General features: G+C 48.9%; 1 protein-coding gene across 1 annotated transcript in view; it reads right to left on the reverse strand.

The window, feature by feature from the left end:
• Positions 1 to 10,803: 10,803 nt before the first annotated feature.
• TRIM62 (tripartite motif containing 62) overlaps positions 10,804 to 19,941 on the reverse strand; it is a 40,111-nt gene continuing 30,973 nt past the window's right edge. The window contains exon 5 of the mRNA XM_021939157.2: positions 10,804 to 17,977. Within this exon, the coding sequence (XP_021794849.2) occupies positions 17,427 to 17,977 (551 nt within the window). The 3' untranslated portion in view covers positions 10,804 to 17,426. The remainder of the gene's footprint in view (positions 17,978 to 19,941) is intronic.

The raw sequence follows: 19,941 nt of genomic DNA on the forward strand, positions 1-19,941 counted from the left end.
ATTTTCATTTACAAATTAGGAAATTGAGGCTTACATATGAAGTAACTTGTCTAGAACAGATAGCAACTAGTGGAGGCAGGTTGGGAAAAGTCTCTGCCTAATCTGAGGGGACTTCTTTTTTTTTTTTTTTTTTTTTTTTTGAGACGGAGTCTCGCTCTGCCGCCCAGGCTGGAGTGCAGTGGCCGGATCTCAGCTCACTGCAAGCTCCGCCTGAGGGGACTTCTTAATCACTATACCCGCCCAACCCTCTTCCTGTGTCTACAGGAAACCTGTGATTATCCTAATTGCCTTTAAAGCATCACATATATTTATTTGGTAGCACCCTATTACCAAGTGGCTGCTCTCTGGGCATTTTTGTAATTTTAATGAAGTTGGTAAGGTTCTATAACTTGTCTCTCAGATCAGGGGCAAGGCTTCTGGGAGAAGTCAGAATGAATGGCTTCAAGATCTACCTCCTGCTAAATCCTACTTATAGAAAAACCAGTAGAAATGAACTTCCGAACATGTTAAATTTGAGATCTTATCAGATATCCAAGTGGAGATAATTGTGATTTGATGTGGTAAGTGCTGTGTTAGTGGAAAGCACAGGGCACCAAGGGAGGTCTGATTAAGGACAGATAAAACTGCTGGCCAGGATTAGGACAGGCATGGCAGAAGCAGCAGGTCTTGGTGAATGAGTAGGAGTTGGCCAGGTAGAAAAGTCTGGGGAAGTTGAGGGGAGCATTCCAGACCAGGGGACTGGCGTGTACAAGAGAACAGCAGTTTGATGATTCAGAGCCCTTTCTGGGAACTGGAGTATAGGATGGAAGGTAAAAATGGAATGGAGATTGGGGGCATATTACGAAGAAGTGATCTGAGAAGCCCCCTTATCAACTAAGACAGACTCTAAGATTAAGGAAACAAAAGTAAAAGTTACCTATGGGTTGGGGGTTCATCATATGCCTCCTAACTCTGATTTACAACCCAAGACCGCTACAACTCTGATTGGACAGAGGAGTGGCCTTACAAACATTTTTTTTTGAGATGGAGTCTCACTCTGTCGCCCAGGCTGGAGTGCAGTGGTGCGATCTCGGCTCACTGTAAGCTCCGCCTCCTGGGTTCATGCCATTCTCCCTGCTTCAGCCTCCCGAGTAGCTGGGACTGCAGGCGCCCGCCACCATGCCTGGCTAGTTTTTGTTTGTTTGTTTGTTTGTATTTTTAGTAGAGACAGGGTTTCACTGTTTTAGGATGGTGTCGATCTCCTGACCTCGTGATCCACCTGCCTCGGCCTCCCAAAGTGCTGGGATTACAGGCGTGAGCTACTGTGCCCAGCCACAAACATTCTTTTCTGATAAAGAACTGCAGACCTTAAGCCAGTTTCACCAGCTGATAGAGGCTGTACACAAACTGTGTCCTGTGGTTCATCTTTTGATATAAAAAGCCAAATTCTACCTCATTTTAATGCTAAAATTCTGCCCCAAAGTGAGCATGAGATGATTGTTCCATATATGTTTACCCATTGTGCATGCACTCAACCCCCCTCATAAATATGTATAGCTCTACCCCAAAATCTGCTGAATATATATGACTCTGTTGTGTAATATGGACCCTGTGAGGCATAAAACCCAACCTGCTCCTTCCTTCCTTGAAGAGAGAACACATTTGGTCCACACCTCCTGGTTTGCAAACTAATACACCCATAAAGCTCTCCTTTCTACTATTTACCCATTCTGGCGATCTTTTGCACAATAAAGGGTGATGTTCTGGAAGTATCAGCAAGGCATCAGAATTTCTGAGCAAGGAAGAGAGGAAGTCAGCTTTGCACATTATTTATTTATTTATTTTGAGATGGAGTTACTCTCTTGTTGCTCAGGCTGGAGTGCAGTGGGGCAATCTCAGCTCACTGCAGCCTCTGCCTCCCGGGTTCAAGCGATTCTCCTTCCTCAGCCTCTTGAGTACTTGGGATTACAGGCGTAAGCCATCACACCCGGCTAATTTTGTATTTTTAGTAGAGACAGGGTTTCACCATGTTGGTCAGGCTGGTCTCAAACTCCTGACCTCAGGTGATCCACCTGCCTTGGCCTTCCAAAGTGCTGGGATTACAGGTATGAACTGCTGTACCGGGCTGCAGCTTTGCACTTTAGATGGTATACTAGGAGGCAAGGAAGAGGATGTGATAGGCAGTCTCTGAATTGTCCTTAATGATTTCACATCCCAGTATTCACACCCTGGTGTAATTTCCTCCCCTTGAGTATGGATGGAATTTATTAATTCCATTCTAATGAATAGAATATGTTAGAAGTGATGGGTTGTCATTTCTGAGATTTGATTACAAAAAACTCCCTGTGGCTTCTGTTTTGGGCACCTTCTCTTGTTCTCTTGCTCACTTGCTCTTAGGGAAGACAGCGGCCATCTTGTGAACTTCCCTGTGAATAGGTCTATGTGTCAAAGAGTGGATGACTAATCAATGGCCAGCAAGGACTTGAGGCCTTCTAACAGCTGAGAGTGAGCTTGAAAGTAGATCCTCCCCCAAGCAAGCCTTAGAACGACTGCAGCCCCAGCCAATACCTGATTGCAGCCATGTGAGAGGCCCTTAGCCAGAGGACCCAGTTAAGCCATACCCAGATTCCTGACCCACAGAAAGGGAGATAACTAATATTTGTGGTTTTAAGTTTTACCTAATTTTAAGGTAATTTGTTATGTAGCAATAGATAACTAATACAGAGGGATTAGAAGCAAACAGAGAAGTAGGGAAATTAGGAGGGGGTAGTGGTTGTAGCCCATCTCTCTAATAATGAGAACCTGAATTGTGCAGTGGCTGTGCAGGTGAAGAGCAGAAGATGAATTTGAGATATGTCTGGAAAAAGAATAGAAGACATTTGGCAAGGGAGTTGGATGTGGAAGGAGGGAGAAGGCAGAGGAGAGAGCAATGCCAGTATTTGGTAATGTGAGGGATGGTATTTGCTAGAGTTGCCACCATGCAGGTCACTGGGGATGAGTTTTAAAAGTGGCTCCTTGAGATTTCTGGCAACAACAAGATAGATCAACAAAGGAGACTCAAGGTTGGTCAAAGAAAACAGCCACTGTGGTCTGGGGAAGAAATAATGCAGAAAAATGGAATCAAGGAAGAGCTGGAGGGAATGCTCTTTCCTTAGTTTGATTTACTTGTCAAAGTGTATGGTATGCCATTCTCCTCTTCATCTAGCCATTCTCTCCACAAATATTTACTAAGTGCTTTCTCTGTGCTAGGCACTGGGGACACACAAGTAAACATACAAGTCCCTGCCTAGTGTTCCTAACTTGGTTGCAGAGAAACAGTAAGATTGAGGCTAGGACTTTTTAGCCACTCCTGCAGGGCTCTGAGGGTCTAAATCTGTGCTGTCTGTTATAGCCACCGGCCTTCTGTGGCTATGAGACACTTGAAATGTGGCTGGTCCAAATTGAATGTGCTGTAAGTGTAAAATACACCCTAGCTTTCAAATATGTAGTTCAAAAGAAAAGATTGTAAATGATTTCAATAATTTTTAAATATTGAGTATTGATTTTAGTATTATCACTGGATAACATTTTGTATGTTTAAAATAAATAAAATAATTAAAATATATTATTTAAATTAATTTCATGTTTCTTTTTAAATTCGTGAAATTAATTTAAATAATATATTTTACTTATTTTGGCTATTAGAAAATTTAATAGCCAAAATACGGCTATTAGAAAATTCAAAATTAAAATTATATATTAAATATATCTCACATTATATTTATGTTGGACCTCACTGACTAAAGCTGTATTCCCTACCAGCTTTATCTCTCAGTGACTTTAATTTTAGTTAATGAAAGGTTTTTTTTGGTTTTTGTTTTTTTCGTTGAAAGTAACAGAAACTTTGAGGGGAAATGAAAATTAAAAGTTAGGGGAATTGATTGCAAGCGTCTTCTGAATCAAAGGTATGGTTGATTGAGCAGTCTGGGCAAGGAGCGGGCTTGAGGGGCCTCTGCAGCAGAGCTTCACAGGTGTTAATGTGACCGGACTCCATTTTTGAATTTGACATCCCACATTCCAATTTCTGAGAAGACAGACTCTGACCAGCTCAGTTTAAATCAGGTGTATCCACTCCAGATCCAGCTGCTATGGCTACGGGAAGAATGCACTGTGAGCTGCCTACTGCTTTTTTCCCACCCTTACCCTCCAGCCACTATGTTCCCTAAAAGGCAGCATGAGCTCTCAAATCTCTAGGGGTCAGCAAACCTTTTCTGTCAAGGGCCAGATAGTCAATACTTCTTTCGTTTTGTAATTCATAGGGTTTCTTTTGCAACCACTTCATTTTGCCCTGCAGAGCAAAAGCTGCCAGAGACAATACATAAGTGATTGGACATGGCTGTGTTTCAGTGAAACTTCATTCCCAAAACCAAGAGGTGGGCCATAGTTTTTCAACCCCTAAACTGTACTTCCTGTTCCCTCTGCCTGGACTGTCCTTTCACTCCTTCCTTCCAGAAAGTGCCTAGTCATCCTTCTGGTCTCAGTTCAGATGCCACTTCTTGGAGGTTTCCGCTAACCTTCCTCTCCTGACTGGTTAGTTGCTCCTTCTCTATGCTCCCACAGACCCCTGTATCCTATGCATGCACTTCTCATATTCTGTTGTCATTGTTCTTTTCTAACCACTAGCTTACTATTTCTGGGTCTCATTTGTTGTAAATGTACCACCTGGCATTCCTGGCACATGGCACACACTTGAGTGTCATTGGATGAGTGGAAGAAACCCCGAACCTTGTGGTTGACACATAGTCAGACTAGATGTCCTGAGATCTTGGGTAGTGGTGAGAATTCTGGGCTTTTAAAATTAGCAGCATGAGAGGCACCTCCTGTAACTCCAATACTTTAGAAAAGCATGGGTGAATGTTTTAAGACAGGAGAAGTGGAAAATTCTAAGGGCTGCAAGCCCTGGATAATGTGATAAGCCACACCTCAGCTGAGGTGAAACCAGGAGTGCACCCCTTGGAGGAGGCTTTGTGCTCCTTGGTAAGGTTCCCTGTGGAGGCCCCATCAGGCCCAGTGGGTCATTAGAGAGACAGTGTTGGGTTGAGGGCAGCCTTGGCCCACAGTCACTTACAGTCACAGTTACAGGGCAGCAGAATGGACCTTCCTTGACTCAAGGGCTTGGTGAGTAACATCCAACAGATCCTGGACAAGGGCAAGAGAGGCTGTGAGGCCAAAGACAGTGCTCATGGCCTCTGCAAGGCTTTATCCAGCTAAGCACATTGTCCCTGTTGCCTCAAGAGAGGAAGGAGAGTTTCTCCTTTTAATGTCACACTTAAATGAGACCCTTTGGGCAATACAGACCTGATAGGGCCTTTCCTGGATGTTTTGCAAAAGAAAATCAAGAGTAAAAGAGCAATGGATCTTCCATGTCATTGTGGACCTTGAATGGCTTACCTGGGCCCCTCCTGGGGATGGTGGGCTGGGGCAGGTGACCCGGGACCACTGGCGGCATGTTTTCCATATGATAGAGCTGATAACCAGCAGAGTGGATGAGGAGAGCAGGGCCGGGATGGTGATCACTGCAGCTTGCAAGCCACCCATACCTGGCCAAAGGGATGGGGCATCAGGGCACCGCAGCTTGTAAGCCACCCACGACTGGACAAAGAGATGGGGTGTCAGGGCAGGGGCAGTGGACTTCTCCTCCAGGGCAGGCTGTGCTCCTAGCCCTCAGCAGCCTTGGCCCACACAACATTGGGCTCCCACGACATGGAGGAGGCATGGTGCAGAGCAAACGCAGGCTGGGAGGCAAAGATTGAGTGACCTTGAGCAAGTGGCCAGTTGTTCTTCCCCTAGTGTTTGGCACTTAGAAAGTGCTGGGGACCTGCTTGTGGACCCAAAGGGAGAAATGTGATCCTAATACCACCAGATGCTTTACATGCCTTATCTTACTCAACCTGGCAAGCTACCTCTACTGCTACCGCTTACCAGCTGGTGAAACTGTGATGCAGAGGCTGGCTTCTCTGAGGCTAAAATGTTTATAAGGGGCGGAGGCAGGATTTGAACGCAGGTCTGCATGTTGCCAGGCCTTCATGCTATCCATGTGCTTCCCCACAAGCATGCTGTGAACACTTACCACGAGCCATGCTGTTCCTCCTTCCTGGACCACTTTGCCCAGCACTTACTTGGTGTGCACGTCTCAGCTTCAGCAGAACCTCCTCCAGGATGAACCTCTTCTCTGAGTTCCTGAGAGCCCCTCTTATTCTCCTGAGTCCTCAGCCTATGTGCTATGTTTGCCTGGTCACCATCAGTTCTTCGAGATAGACCTGGGATGCGGCTGTTGTTGCCTATCTTAGTGCCTAGCAAGCTGTAGGAATTGCTGGGTAAGCGACTGAACGAAGGAGTGAAGAGCACAGTGAGGCTCCCCAGGCCCAGCCCTTCCTCCCCACCCTGCAGGTAATGTGTTTCTTTCTTTGGGACTTGCCCAAAACCAATACTTGTCTGGACTGAGCTGGGGAAGGTGGACCTGAGCTAGGCTGAACAAACACAGCCTTCTCTTTCTGGCTGCCCCCATCCCTGTTCAGTTCTGGGCATTTGACTCCAGCCCAGGTGCCAATCCCTCCCTCCCTCCCTCCCTCCCTTCCTTCCTTTCTTTTTTGAGACAGTGCCTCGCTCTGTCACCCAGGCTGGAGCGCAGTGGCACGATCTTGGCCCACTGCAATCTCTGCCTCCCAGGCTCAAGCAATTCTCATGCCTCAGCTTACCGAGTAGCTGGGACTACAGGTGCATGCCACCACACCCAGCTAATTTTTTGTATTTTTAGTAGAGACAGGGTTTCACCATGTTGGGCAGGTTGGTCTTGAACTCCTGGCCTCAAGTGATCCGCCTGCTTCGGCCTCCCAAAGTGCTGGGATTACAGGCCAGAGCCACTGCGCCTGGCCCCAGGGGCTGTTTCTGGTTCCCCAACATCTGTCTATGAAAATCAGCCAGGCCGGGCACAGTGGCTCACGCCTGTAATCCCAACACTTTGGGAGGCCAAGGCAGGTGGATCACAAGGTCAGGAGTTCGAGACCAGCCTGGCCAATATGGTGAAACCCTGTCTTTACTACAAATACAAAAATTAGCTGGGCATGGTGGTGCACACTTGTAGTCCCAGTTGCTTAGGAGGCTGAGGCAGGATAATTGCTTGAACCCAGGAGGCAGAGGTTGCAGTGAGCTGAGATCATGTCACTACACTCCAGCCTGGGCAACAGAGCAAGACTCGGTCTCAAAAAAAAAAAAAAAAAGAAATCAGCCAGTGCTTGTGCTTGGTTTGGTGGGAGTGGGGGAGTGACGGTTGGCAGGGAGGCACAGAGCCAGGCTTCACACAGCTGTGCCATGAACTGGCTGTGTGACCCTGAGGAAAACATCTCCTCTCTCTGGCCTCAGTTTCCTCAACTGTAGCAAGGGAAGAATGATCCCTACACCCATCGCAGGGTAGTATGGGGACTAGAGGATAATAAGGAGCACGGGTTTGGGAGTCACACAGCCCTGGGTTCAAATCTGAGCTCTGCCACATAAGTGGAAAGTCATCCTAACTCTCTGGACCTTGTGTTCTCATCAGTAAAAAGGGGATAAAAATGGCATCTCCTCTTAGGCTTGTCGTGAGGATTAAATGAGATGACAGCCCATAATAATTATTATGTTAATGATATTTCAAACCAGACCTGGTCTATAATTGGATTCATCTAATCATAAGGTGTACAGGGACTTTGAGAGAAAACAGAGCATTTGAAAACATGGATTCCAATTGGGTTTTAGAGTTTCAGAGCTGGGAAGGTGCCTTAGAAACCACCTGGCTATATTTCCCCTTTTATAATTGGTAAGAAGACTGAGATCCCCAGAGTGGGGATCTTGCCCGACACCACACTTAACCACACTATTTGGCTAGTAAATTCCTTGGGCAGAGTATGGGCTTGGGCTGGGAAGCTAGGTATTTGCTTTGGGAACCAGAAAACTTTCAAGTGGCTCAGCACCCTCCTTGGCCCACCTCTGGTATCTTGCCTGCCCCGTCCCTTCCTCAGTCCCATCATTCTGAGGGAACGCTGGCCACGGAACAAGGGCAAGTGGCACTGTCCCTTGCCCAGCTTGAGTCCAGAGGCCTTCCCTTGCCTCACAGTCAGGACCACCCAGGCCCCCACCTCCATCCTCCCCACTCTGGGTCTTGGGTTGGCAGCAGAGCTGAGGAGCCCAGGGTCCAGGGAGGTGGCGGGGGAAAGGGGCGGGCTTCTACTTACTGCACCAATGGGCGGTGCTGGAGAAGTTGCAGGGGGACTGCATAACCATCAGTGGGGTGTGGGTGCTGGGATTTCAGCTCAGGGGAGGTGGAGGAGGCAGGTGCTCAAAGACTTCTCAGGGCATTTTATTCCTGAAAGAGAGCCAGCAGGTTACACCCTGGAGCAAGAGCATTCTGGTCATCTGCTACGGTGGGTTCCCTACTCAGAATGGGGGTCAGGAAAAGTGGGCTTCTAAGGGACCCTGAGTTCACACAGCATACTAAACTGATGCTGTAGACTAACATGGAATAACAATCTTTTATTAAGTGGAAAAAAACAGGTTATGGAACAATAGGTAAAGTGTTTTGATTTATGTAGAATATGCTCACATAGAAAAAAGGCTGGGCTAAGTGCAGTGGTTCATGCCTGTAATCCCAACACTTTGAGAAGCCAAGTGGGGAGGTGGCTTGAGACCAGGAGTTCAAGATGAGCCCAGGCAACATAGCGAGACCCTGTCTGTGCAAAATTTGTTTTAAAATTAGCATGCCCAATAATAGTCCTAGCTACTTGGGAGGCTGAGGCACTGTGATTGTGCCACTGCACTCCAATCTGGGTGACAGAGTGAGATCCTGTCTCAATTAAAAAAAAAAAAAGTAAACCTTATCAAAATGCTAGCAGCAGTTATCTCTGGACAGTGGCTGATGGATGATTTTTTTTACTTTGTGTCTTGACTGTATTTTCCAACTTTTCTATAATGAGCATGTTACAAGAAAATAAAACGACCCAGGAAAGCAACACATTTTATTTTATTTTATTTTATTTATTTATTTTTTTTGAGACGGAGTCTCGCTCTGTCGCCCATGCTGGAGTGCAGTGGCCGGATCTCAGCTCACTGCAAGCTCCGCCTCCCGGGTTCACACCATTCTCCTGCCTCAGCCTCCCAAGTAGCTGGGACTACAGGTGCCCGCCACTTCGCCCGGCTAGTTTTTTTTTTTTTGTATTTTTTAGTAGAGACGGGGTTTCACCGTGTTAGCCAGCATGGTCTCGATCTCCTGACCTCGTGATCCGCCCGTCTCGGCCTCCCAAAGTGCTGGGATTACAGGCTTGAGCCACCGCGCCCGGCCAGCAACACATTTTAAATGAGAAAATCTTTTGACCAACAATTTCATTTGTAGGAGCCTGAGGAGCCTGGGGTCCAGGGAGGTAGCAGGGGAAAGGGATGGGTTTCTACTTAACACCACAGAATACATAGAGTATGTGAAGGATGATCATATTTTTTGTAAAAGAAAATGACATTTGTTTATATGTAAGCAAAAATGCCTGCAGGACTCGCACTGACTGTTAATAACTGCTGACTTCTGGGACTGGGGAAGGAGAATGAGGAGAATTTCTACTTTCTACTCTGTTTATTTTAAATTTTTAAAATGAACACAAGTTATATTATAATTTGTTTAAAAAGCAAACAAATAACTTTCCTAGTCTCTGCCTCTTTTCCCTGCCTCTCCCTGCACAAAATCTAGGTGTAGGGGGTGGTCAGTGAGGGTCGCTCTGGGGGCTCAGCATCATCAGGGAGGGGTTATCTCTGGTCTGTAAGTTGCCTCCCATCTTGGAGATGGGGTAGTTTCACAATTACAGCTTGACATTAGGCAGTTTCAACCAGAAAACATTTTCTGGCATTCTCTCTGCACTCAGCATGCAGAACCATAGGACAGGATCCCCACTTCGAGATGCTCATGCCTGGTGGCGGTGGGAGACCCAGAGTCCTTCTTGGAAAGCCCAGGATCAGTGAATCTCCTGGACCTGAATGACTGACACAGCCCGCCTTGAGTGGGACATGAAGGATGAGTAAGATTTCAACAGTAAGGAAAAGGAGGACATTAGGCAGGGGGAAGAGGATTCCAAAAGCAGATTCATTAAGGCCAAAAATATGCTTATCTAACATTATATGCATAGGTTGTTTTCCTCCTGCAGAGGAAGCCCCTGCAAACAGAAAGGCTGTGGTGCATGGCCATTAGCCTGTATTGGGCTGCTGGTGGGGAGGGCTGAGTGCTGAGGACTGGGGCAGGAGTGAGACAGATCAGCTGGAAAGACAGGAGCCACCAGCAGCTGCCGTAGTGCTGCCATATGGTGTCATAGGAAGTCCCCTATCTCTTTCTGTCCTCCCCATAATCTTTCCCCTGCTGCTTGTCAGAGTGTCTGAGATCCCACCATCAGCTACTCTTCTGCTGGGAGGGTTCCTATTATAAATGTGCATAGGTCGTATCAGGGAGACATCTTAAACAGTAAGCCAGTTATGCTGAGGAACACAGGAGGGTAAATTTTGATGGAGGAATGAAAGAAGTGGGGAAGGACTTTCCAGAGTGTGGCAGAGGGGGGTCCCTAAGAGGAAAGGGGGGTGAGAGGGGTACCACTGGACAAACTCCAGGAAGCTGCCTCAGGCTAGAACTTTTGCCTTGTCCCTCTTGTTGAGCCGATGAGGAACAGGGATGCTTAAGGTGGCGATGAAGGAGCTGTCCAGGGTCATCAGTGAGTCAGAGACAGAGCTGGGGTTTACCCAGGTCTCAACCCACAGCCCCATCCTGGTGAGAGGCACACACCTCCAGCCTGTCTGCTTTTGTTGGTGACCTCTTGGGTCTGCTTCTCCCTTCTCCCAATGACAAGAACAGAGCTGCTGGGCCCCAGGACCTCGCTTCCGGTTGGCAGATCTGGCAGCTTGGTCAGGGAGGGCCTTTGGCCTGGGGTATGCGGTAAGCAGAGGAAGCAGGCACACGGGCTCAGCCTGCAGGGAGTGAGGGGACAAGAGCCCCTTTTCTGGGGAAAAAGATGTAAAAACATTCAAACCACTTGATATATCCCAGGGCTTTCTCTAGTGCCATGAAATCAGTGAACCCCCTTGGACCATCAGTCCCAATGCTCTCACTTACCTGGGACTCCCTGCAGCTCCAGCAGCTGCCTGGGCTGGGCTTTGTCCTTGCTGTGGCTGGTGCTAGCTCTGAACTCTGTTGCCAGCAAGGGAGGACCAGGTGTGGGCAGGTATGAAGTGGCTCTGCCCTGGAGGTCCAGGCCAACTGTCTCTTCTCCTTGGAGAGGATGACAGAGGAAGGCACCCAGCTCCTAGTGCCTGGGGTCGTTGGAACCCTCCTCTCTCCTTCTCCTTCTGCTCAGGTTCCAGGTTCCCAGGGGGTAGGAGGAGGCACCAGAATCCACAAGAGGGAGACTGAAGTTTGCATTAAAAGAGTTGATGGCTGGGAGTCAGGAGACCTGGATCTGGCCAAGAGGGAGACTGAAGTTTGCATGAAAAGAGTTGATGGCTGAGTCAGGAGACCTGGATCTGGCCCTGACTGTGCCCTGCAGGCTTTGCATGTATGTCCCAGTTTTCTTCTCTGTACATGGCAGGGTTGAGATAAGGGGTCTCTCCTCAGCCATGCTGGGGCCCGTGATACTGACTGGCATGCTCACCCCAGGGAGGACTTCCTGATTCGATCACCCTTTTGCTCCCTCCTTCTCCTCTTGGAGGAGCTGCAGTCCCCAATTCTGATAGGCACTCTTGTGCCCCCACAGACCTTCTTAGATGTGGGGCCCTTCATCTCTGAGCACCTCCCTCCTAAGCCCTGGCCCTGCCCCTTCCAGCCTGGCCTGTGTTCCTTTTCTTTGCCTGGGCTCGGGCCCTCTCAGCTGGTTAATCTCCCTCCCCTGTGTGCTGACTGGGAACCAGGACACCTGAGTTCTGATCTCAGCTCTGCCGTATGCTGTGTGATATGGAGCTAGAAACTAACCTTCTCTGGGCTTCAGGTTGGACTGGAGGATCACTCAGACCCTTCCAGCATTCAGATTTGATCACATCTAGTCCCACAGTTTTGGGAAGCTCACCAGGACCTGAGGTTTTGTGCCTCTGATGCCAGCTTCCTGAAAGCCCTTCCCCAGTCCTTGTCATGACATCAGGGTAGGAAGTCCCTGGGTCTCTGGTCCGCAGTGTCAACCCTTCCCCCACTTCATCTAATTTCAAGGGGTAGGGAGCATTTTGTAATAGAAATATGATAGAACTGTGGAAATTTTGGAAGCAGATAGAAAACTGTTTGTTCTGATAGGTTGATAGCTGCAGCAAACCACCATAGCACACATTTACCTATGTAACAAACCTGCACGTCCTGCACATGTATCCTGGAACTTAAAAAAAGAGAAAACTGCTATTTTGAATTTAGCGTTAAAAATACATTCTTTTCATTAAGATATAAAATAAAAACAAAGGAAAATGAACACATTTCAAAATAAAAGTACTTCCCCCTCCTCCCCTCTCCTACTTTTTTTGGAGGCTGTGCCTCCCTTTTGTGGTTCAGGATTACAGGAAGATTGTGTAGAATCTTCGGTGTCCCAGAGTAAGGGGAAATAACCGTGTCCTGATGGGCAGTGATAATTCAGCACCTTGGTTAGTACTCTACCTTCCTCTCCCACCTCCCACCTCCCTCCTAGCCCTCTGTAATTAAGCCTGTGATACGGGACCTTTGCAGTTGACCTTGTGGTGCTGTGCTTGGGGGTGGTGAACAGAGCTGGGACCCAGGCAGGAGGGGAGGAGACAGACAGTGCTGCCCAGGTGTCAGCAGTCAGCCTCTCGAGATGGCCTCCCTGGCAGGAGGGAAGGCCCCATCCCCAGAGCCCCTGAGCCAAGTTCTGTGCTGCCAAGAGAACTTATCTCTGTTATTTTCTGTTCCTGCTGCCACCCCAGAGAGAAGGAGCCAGAGCTAATGGCCTTGTTAGATGCTGAGCAGTGCAAGCCGTGGGACCTCACATGAGACTTACAGAATCCTGGACCATCAGAGCTCAGGCCCTGGCAATTAATCAACTAGAATAGATACCTAACCCTTCCCCAATACAGATGGGGAAACTGAGGTCCAGGGAAGGAGAGAGACTTGCTCAGGGTCCCATGGAGCCTTTCTAACTCCACTCCTGACCCTGGGAGACACATGAAGCTTGGCTTACAATTGAGACTTGACTTACAATTGCACAATTCCACGGTGGCGTGGAGCCTGGTTTAACCTCCCACTTTAAATCCCAGGGGGATCACAGTCCTGGTGGCTGCTGCCCGTCACTGAAGCCATCGTCAGAGTTGAGAAACATTTCCAGAGAGGTCCAGTAAAGGGACTTCTGGCTTTAGCTTTGGATGGACCTGGTCTGATTTCCAGCTCTGCTGAGTACTGGCTGTGGGTCCTCTGGGAAGTGATGTTTCCCTGCTCAAACACTGAGATGATGATACCAGCCTCAGGGGCATGTCTCGATGGTTAGATAAGGTGTGAAAGGTACCAGTACTTTGCTTGCTGACTACAAATGGGGACTCCGAATGGGGTTACTGCCATTCTACCGTTTTTATCTGTCCTGGGTAAAGCCTTTGTTGATCCCTCCTTCCTTCCCAAGCCTGGCCTTGGTCCCCTCTCTTAATGTGTTAAATGTGGGGTTCATGATATCAGCCTGACAACCCCAGATTCTTTCATTCAGGAATTCTCTGGATGTGTATCAAATATATCTCTTGGAGACACCCTCATTTCCAGGAGTCCCCAGCTGATGTAAATTACTCTAGAGTTACTTCCAGACACTTGGAAACTGTGAGTAAAGCCTGGGAAGTGGCCAGCATTTCTTGGAGCTGCTGCTGAGGCTGAGTGGGGGGAAGGTGGAATGCGCCATGGAGCGGGTGCTCCGACCCCAGAGGGAGAAGGCTGAGCAAAGACAGATCCACTGAGCCAAAATGAGAGGGCATGGTTTGAGGGCAGTCACAGGGATCTGAGAGGATGGGGGAGGGCTTGGGATACTCTAGTTTCAGAATCACCCCAGTCACTTCCCTGTCAACTGGGCTGCTCTCCATCAGCCAGTCAGAGACCCCTCCACCCACCCGTGCCAACAGCCCCTCCCCCATCCTTGTTCTCATCCCTCTTCCTAGAAACCCAGGCAAGTCAATGACTGAGGTGGTTCCCTTTCCCCTCGCCCCAGCTCCAGGCTGTAGATGAAGATCCACCTGTGGTCTGCAGTCTAACCTCCCTCATTCTGCAGGTGAGGAAGCCGAGGATGTCTTAGGGTGTAAATAACAGAAAGCCAACACCAGTCCAGGGCTCCCAGGGGTGCTGGGCTCCCTGCACACTGCAGAGAGCGCCCAGTGGCCTGGGAGACACAGCAGCAAATGGAAGAAGCTGCTTCCCTCATTTCTGCTTGCCAGCATAATTTCACAAGCCTCTGACTCTGTGACCATGTACAGCTCTCTGGAGGGATGCTTTGGAGACAAGACAGAGTAGTGGACATGGCCCCCTACATCTCTTGCCTGAGTCACTATATTCCTTAAAAGATAATTGAACCTAGTCCTTGCCTTTTCCTGTACAGAAGATAGCGTCTGATGGTTTTCATGATTATGCCTCTGTAATCTATAGCCCAGACACACTCTTACATGCAAACGTTGATGTGACTCTGCTTTAATGTTACTTCTGAGCAAACGAGATGTGATTTTGCATGTACTAAACCTCCACCACCTGTATATAAGCAGTGGGCTAAAATACTGTCCTGAGGCTGACTGATAGAACCTCTCTAAAGGGCCGCTGCTGGGCTCTAGGCCTATCTATAGTACTCAGTAAGACTTCTAAGTAAAGTGAACCTGAATTCTTTAAAAGCTTGATACTTCTTCTTTAGTCGACAGTCTTTTCCACTTAAGTGTGCACAGCCCATGTGTCCACAGGCAGAGCCTGTCCTAACTCCCAGCCAGGATGCTTCCCCATCAGTCACAGGTGGGATAGACCTCAGGACTGTCCTGGCCTAGGCGGTCCCTTACCCGTCATAGACCATAAGGAGAAAGACTACTTAGGTCAGAGTCAGTCCAGAGGTTCAGGAAACCCACACAGCTCCAGCCACTGACTCTGGGAGGCAGCTGGGGGCATAGGGTAGGGCCTCCTTAAGTGCACTGCACTTTATAGCTTACCAATAAATCATGTGAAATCGGTGTTATTATCCTCATCTTCCATGTGGGAAAACAGTCCCAGAGAGGGTGGTCCTTTTTCTAAAGTCACACAGTGATGGAGCCTGGACTTGAGCTGAGGTCTGTGTGGTTCCCGAGACCAGGCTCTTGCCACTGCCCCATGAGCTGCCCACTGCCTGCTCCCAAGACTACCACCACCTCTCCTCCAGGTAAGGACTGACAGCCCTCCCTGGCTGGTAAGTTTTTGGACAGGTTTGTGGTGTGGCACTTGCCAGCATGGGATATGGGACTCCAGGTAAGTCATGGCTTCTCTCTGAACCCCATTTTTCCTCCTCTGTAAAATGAGCATAATACCATTTACCCAGCCGGGCTGCTTTGTGGATTAGCTCTGCTCGTGTGTGTGCACTGCCTGGGACAGAGCTGGGTGGGCCTGTGTGTTTGTCAGAATGAGTGGAACTGGCTATTGACATCTGTAACTTTAATACAAATTGATCATAACTCATAAAACGGGCAACATTTTAAATAAAAATACTTCTGGGGTGGCCCAGATTCTGGTAGTTGAAGGGGTGGGGTAGGGCTGACAATTCCTCTTGCCCAAGGGAGGCCCCGGCAGGTGGGGGGCTGCCACTGTAAGAACCCCCTATGTTTAGCTCTTCTGGCTACCTTGGGATGGTGTGTTCAGAGACCCCAAGTGCAGAATCGAGGCCCCAGAACTAGAAAGAAAAGTCAAGGCCGGGGAGTTTTAGGCTGAGTCTTGCAGCCCACTCCTCCAGTTCCCACCTCTGGGCAGGGACAGAACCAAGCGGCAGGACAACCCTAGATGTGGACTCCACCCTCTCCCGAGTTCTTCACAATTGGATGCTGTGGCAAAAAAACACAGGTGGGGCTTGCTCAGCCCACCCAAACTTCCTTCTACTGAGCCTTTTTGTATGACTGAAGTTGGAAATAGGAAAACGACATTTCCCAGACTCCCTTGCAGCCAAGGTTCTGGATCTGACTTAAGTTCCCCCAAACAGAATCTCTTGTAAAAATTTAGATTTGGGAACTGAGTGAAGTGGGAGAGGGGCAGGCCTCAGGACATCCATTGGCTGGCACGGACCGTGGCAGAGGGAGCCTAGTTCTGCAGTCAGCAGCTTTCTGGCGCGGTGGCTTCCTGCGGATGGGGTCAGCTTTCCTGGTCACAACAGACATGATGAATCTGGCGCTGGGAGTCGTTCCTGGAAATTCAGCAGAGTCTGCTTCTCCAGCTCTTCCAACAATGTTGCAAGCCACCAGGGGCCAGGTAATAAATCCTTGTCTAATTAAACCAGCTACAAGTGGCTCTTGTTTTCTGCAGCAGGATCCTAACTGAGATAGATGCCAAGTCTGACGAGGGGTCCCAGCCAACAGCCCCTCCCAGTGCTTGGGTCCTAATTACAACAACAGCTTCTGGAAGCCTCCTGCACCCTAGCAGGTCACAGAGGCTTGGCTGAAGAGGGTTGCCTGGACTCTTGTTCAGAGCTGCTGGGGGACCTCGATCATCCAGGGAGGCTTGTCCTGCAGTTGCTTTTAGGCTAATGGGCTCTGCATCAGCTTTGGGTATACTCTCACCCTGACCTTGGGCCTGTGCGCAGGAAGGTGGTGGCACATGACTGTAATGTGTGGACTTAACTACCAGGTGCCTTCCACAGGCCACAGCATCATCATTGACCAGCAGATCGGTGGGAAAAGTAGGAACCATATAGTTCTTGGTGTGGGGGTGGCAGGAGAGGTTGGTTCTCAGGCAACCCTAGGACACTACCTGTGTCCACTGTGGACTGGGGTCAAGGGTAAATGGCCCATCACTAGCTTGGTCAGGGGCAAGTCTTAGGCCATGGGACATAAGAGGGTGCTGTGTGTCTTTCGGGCTGCCAACTACTGGCCATGCACTGACACTTCCTGAGGCCAGGGCTGGGCAGGAGGGAGACACTGGAAGGTAGTCCCCTGCCCCTGAGAGGATGGGGCTGAGGGTTGGGCAGGGGTTGCCCTGAGGAGAAGCCATGTCACATCCTTGGATCAAAGCTGTATCCCCATCAAGGTCAGAGCTACAGAACATCGATGCTGGAAGAGAGTTTAGGAAGTAGGGAATGCAACCTCCATTTTACAGACAGGGACATGGAGACTGGAGGGTAAACAACTGGCCTGAGGTCTCCAGTGGCCACTGTGGGCCGTAGTCCAGGTCTTCTATCTCCTGGGCAGGGCTCTTGCAGGTGGCAGTGGCCCTAGGAGGCTGTGGTCTGCTTCGGCCTGGACTAGATGCGGACGGTGTTGATCCGCAGCGGCTGAACGTTCTTGCCATTGGCGTGGCTCTGGCCAGGGCTGAAGTAAGAGCAGAGCTTGCCAGGGAACTTCTCGCGGAAGGTGTAGAGCCAGGACATGTCATCAGCATTGTAGAAGATGAGCAAGCCTTGATCGTAGTCCAGGAAGACGCCCACCTTGTCAAGCTTGTCCCGGACGTTGAGCCGCGTCCAGGGCTCCGTGCAGGCGCTGTACTGGTTGCCATCGTGCATCACGATGCAGTAGAAGCCTCGGCTGGGCTGGATCTGGATGCTGCCCTTGCGGCTTGCAGCTTCGTGCGCCAGCCCGATCACCCACTGGGTCTTCTCTGCCACCACCACCTCCCAGTAGTGGACGCCACTACTGAAGGCTTCAGAACCCAGCACCGACACCTCCACATCGAAGCGCTTTGGTGAGTCCTGCAGCGGCTGTGGGTGCAGGTTGCCGTAAGCCACAATGGTGCAGTCGTCCGACAGGATCAGGCGCTGGTGGGCTGTGCCTGGGTCCAGGGTTAGGGCGGCTGGCACTGTGGGGGGTGGAGGAGGGAGAGAAGATGAGTGGGGAGAAGGCTGTGGACCTACCATGCAGTGCCTTCCTGAGGGCAGAGTTCTGGTTGGTACGTAGGAGGCCTCTGACCTGCTGTGTGACCTCAAATACAAGTGTGCCCTCTCTGGGCCTCATCTTCCTCCCCTGTAAAATGGAAGGGTGGTGGTTAAGGTCCTTCCAGATATTATCTGCAGGGGAGCAGGGGCTACAGCTGCTTGTTCACTGCCGGATGCCCAGGGCGAAGCACATAGTAGGCACTGGCAAATGTTTGTTGAATTAACCAGAATGAGGCCTAGAATTGGGGAATTTTAGAGCTGGGAGGGAGCTTCCAGATGATCCAGTTGCTACTGCCCCCCTAGGGGGAATGGGGAAATTTGTGAGTGTGTTCAGGTCGTCTTAACGACAGCTGGGATCCAGGGATGCTAAAGACCACGAAATGGACAGGACAGTTCTGCAAAGGGAATTTCTGCCCCACACCTTCCCTGTCTCCCAGTGATTTCCACATGTCCCAGCAGACATTCATGTGGATGAAAAATCTTTTTTATAAGGATCAGAAACTATAACCTAATTCCATTTCATGTATAAACATAAAATAATTTTTTGCAGTTTTAATATACACTGAATATTTCAGAATGCAACCACCGTGTAAATGAAGGGAAGGCTGCATCTGTTTTGTTTGGAACTTCCCTAAGAAATGTTTGTTTTATTGGAAAATACATCCCTAAGGACAACACCACTGACCGAGACAACCTACCTGTATAGGCATTTGAGGCAGGATGGTGTTTTACCTATGACGAGAGGACCTGGCTACTTTGCTATGTTTTCTAGTGTGATTGTGGGTGAGCATCTACATGTTGACATACAAAATATTTGATTATTAATAATTTCCTTCTATTTTCCTTTATATTAATAGTCAGAGTATGTATATATGTACATATACACACACAACACTTGAAACTGTGAAAAGGTTACACTTGAAATTGTAAAAAGGTTATATTATCTTTGAGATATTACAAATGATTTGTTAGGAAAAGTAGACAATGGGTCTGAAAAGATTGAAAACCATGAATTCTAGGCCACCTCTTCCATTTGACAGATGAGGAAACGGAGACCCAGAGGGGAGACATGACAAACTTAGATCATCCTGCAAATATTGGCAGAGCCAGGACTAACCAAGGCCGTCTGCAGTCTAGCTCCAGTCCTTTCTCCCAGCCAGCCTCTCACTTCTGCCCCTACCCGACTCAGGTCCAAAGCTTCTGCTCACATGGTTCCCTCCACCTCCTCCTCTCTGCTTGTTGTAACCATCCCCAGAGGCTCAATTCAAAAGGCCCACTCTGTGGGAAGCCTTCCTGGTCGCCTGGCAGATGTGCTCATTCTGTCCTCTGAAATTCCTTTTTCTCCTTCTTTGTCTTATTTATTTATTTATTTATTTATTTTGGAGACAGAGTCTTGCTCTGTCCCCCAGGCTGGAATGCAGTGGTGTGATCTTGGCTCACTGCAACCTTCACCTCCCAGGTTCAAGTGATTCTCATGCCTCAGTCTCCTGAGTAGCTAGGATTATAGGCATCCGCCACCATGCCCGGCTAATTTTTTGTATTTTTAGTAGAGATAGGGTTTCGCCATGTTGGCCAGGCTGGTCTTGAACTCCTGACCTCAGGTGATCTGCTCACTTCGGCCTCCCAAAGTGCTGGGATTACAGGTATGAGCCACCGTGCTGGCTTCTTCTTTTTTAAAAAAATAGAAGACAGGGTCTCACTCTGTCACCCATGCTGGAGTGCAGTAGTATCATCATAGCTCATTGGAGCCTCCAACTCCTAGGCTTAAGTGATCCTCCTGCCTCAGCCTCTTGAGTAGCTGAGACTATAGGCATGCATCACTATGCAGAGCTAATTTTTAAATTTTTCATAGAGATGAGGTTTCGCTACGTTGGCCAGGCTGGTCTCG

Source organism: Papio anubis, chromosome 1 (genome assembly GCF_008728515.1).
Source record: "Papio anubis isolate 15944 chromosome 1, Panubis1.0, whole genome shotgun sequence".
Classification (NCBI taxonomy): domain Eukaryota; kingdom Metazoa; phylum Chordata; class Mammalia; order Primates; family Cercopithecidae; genus Papio; species Papio anubis.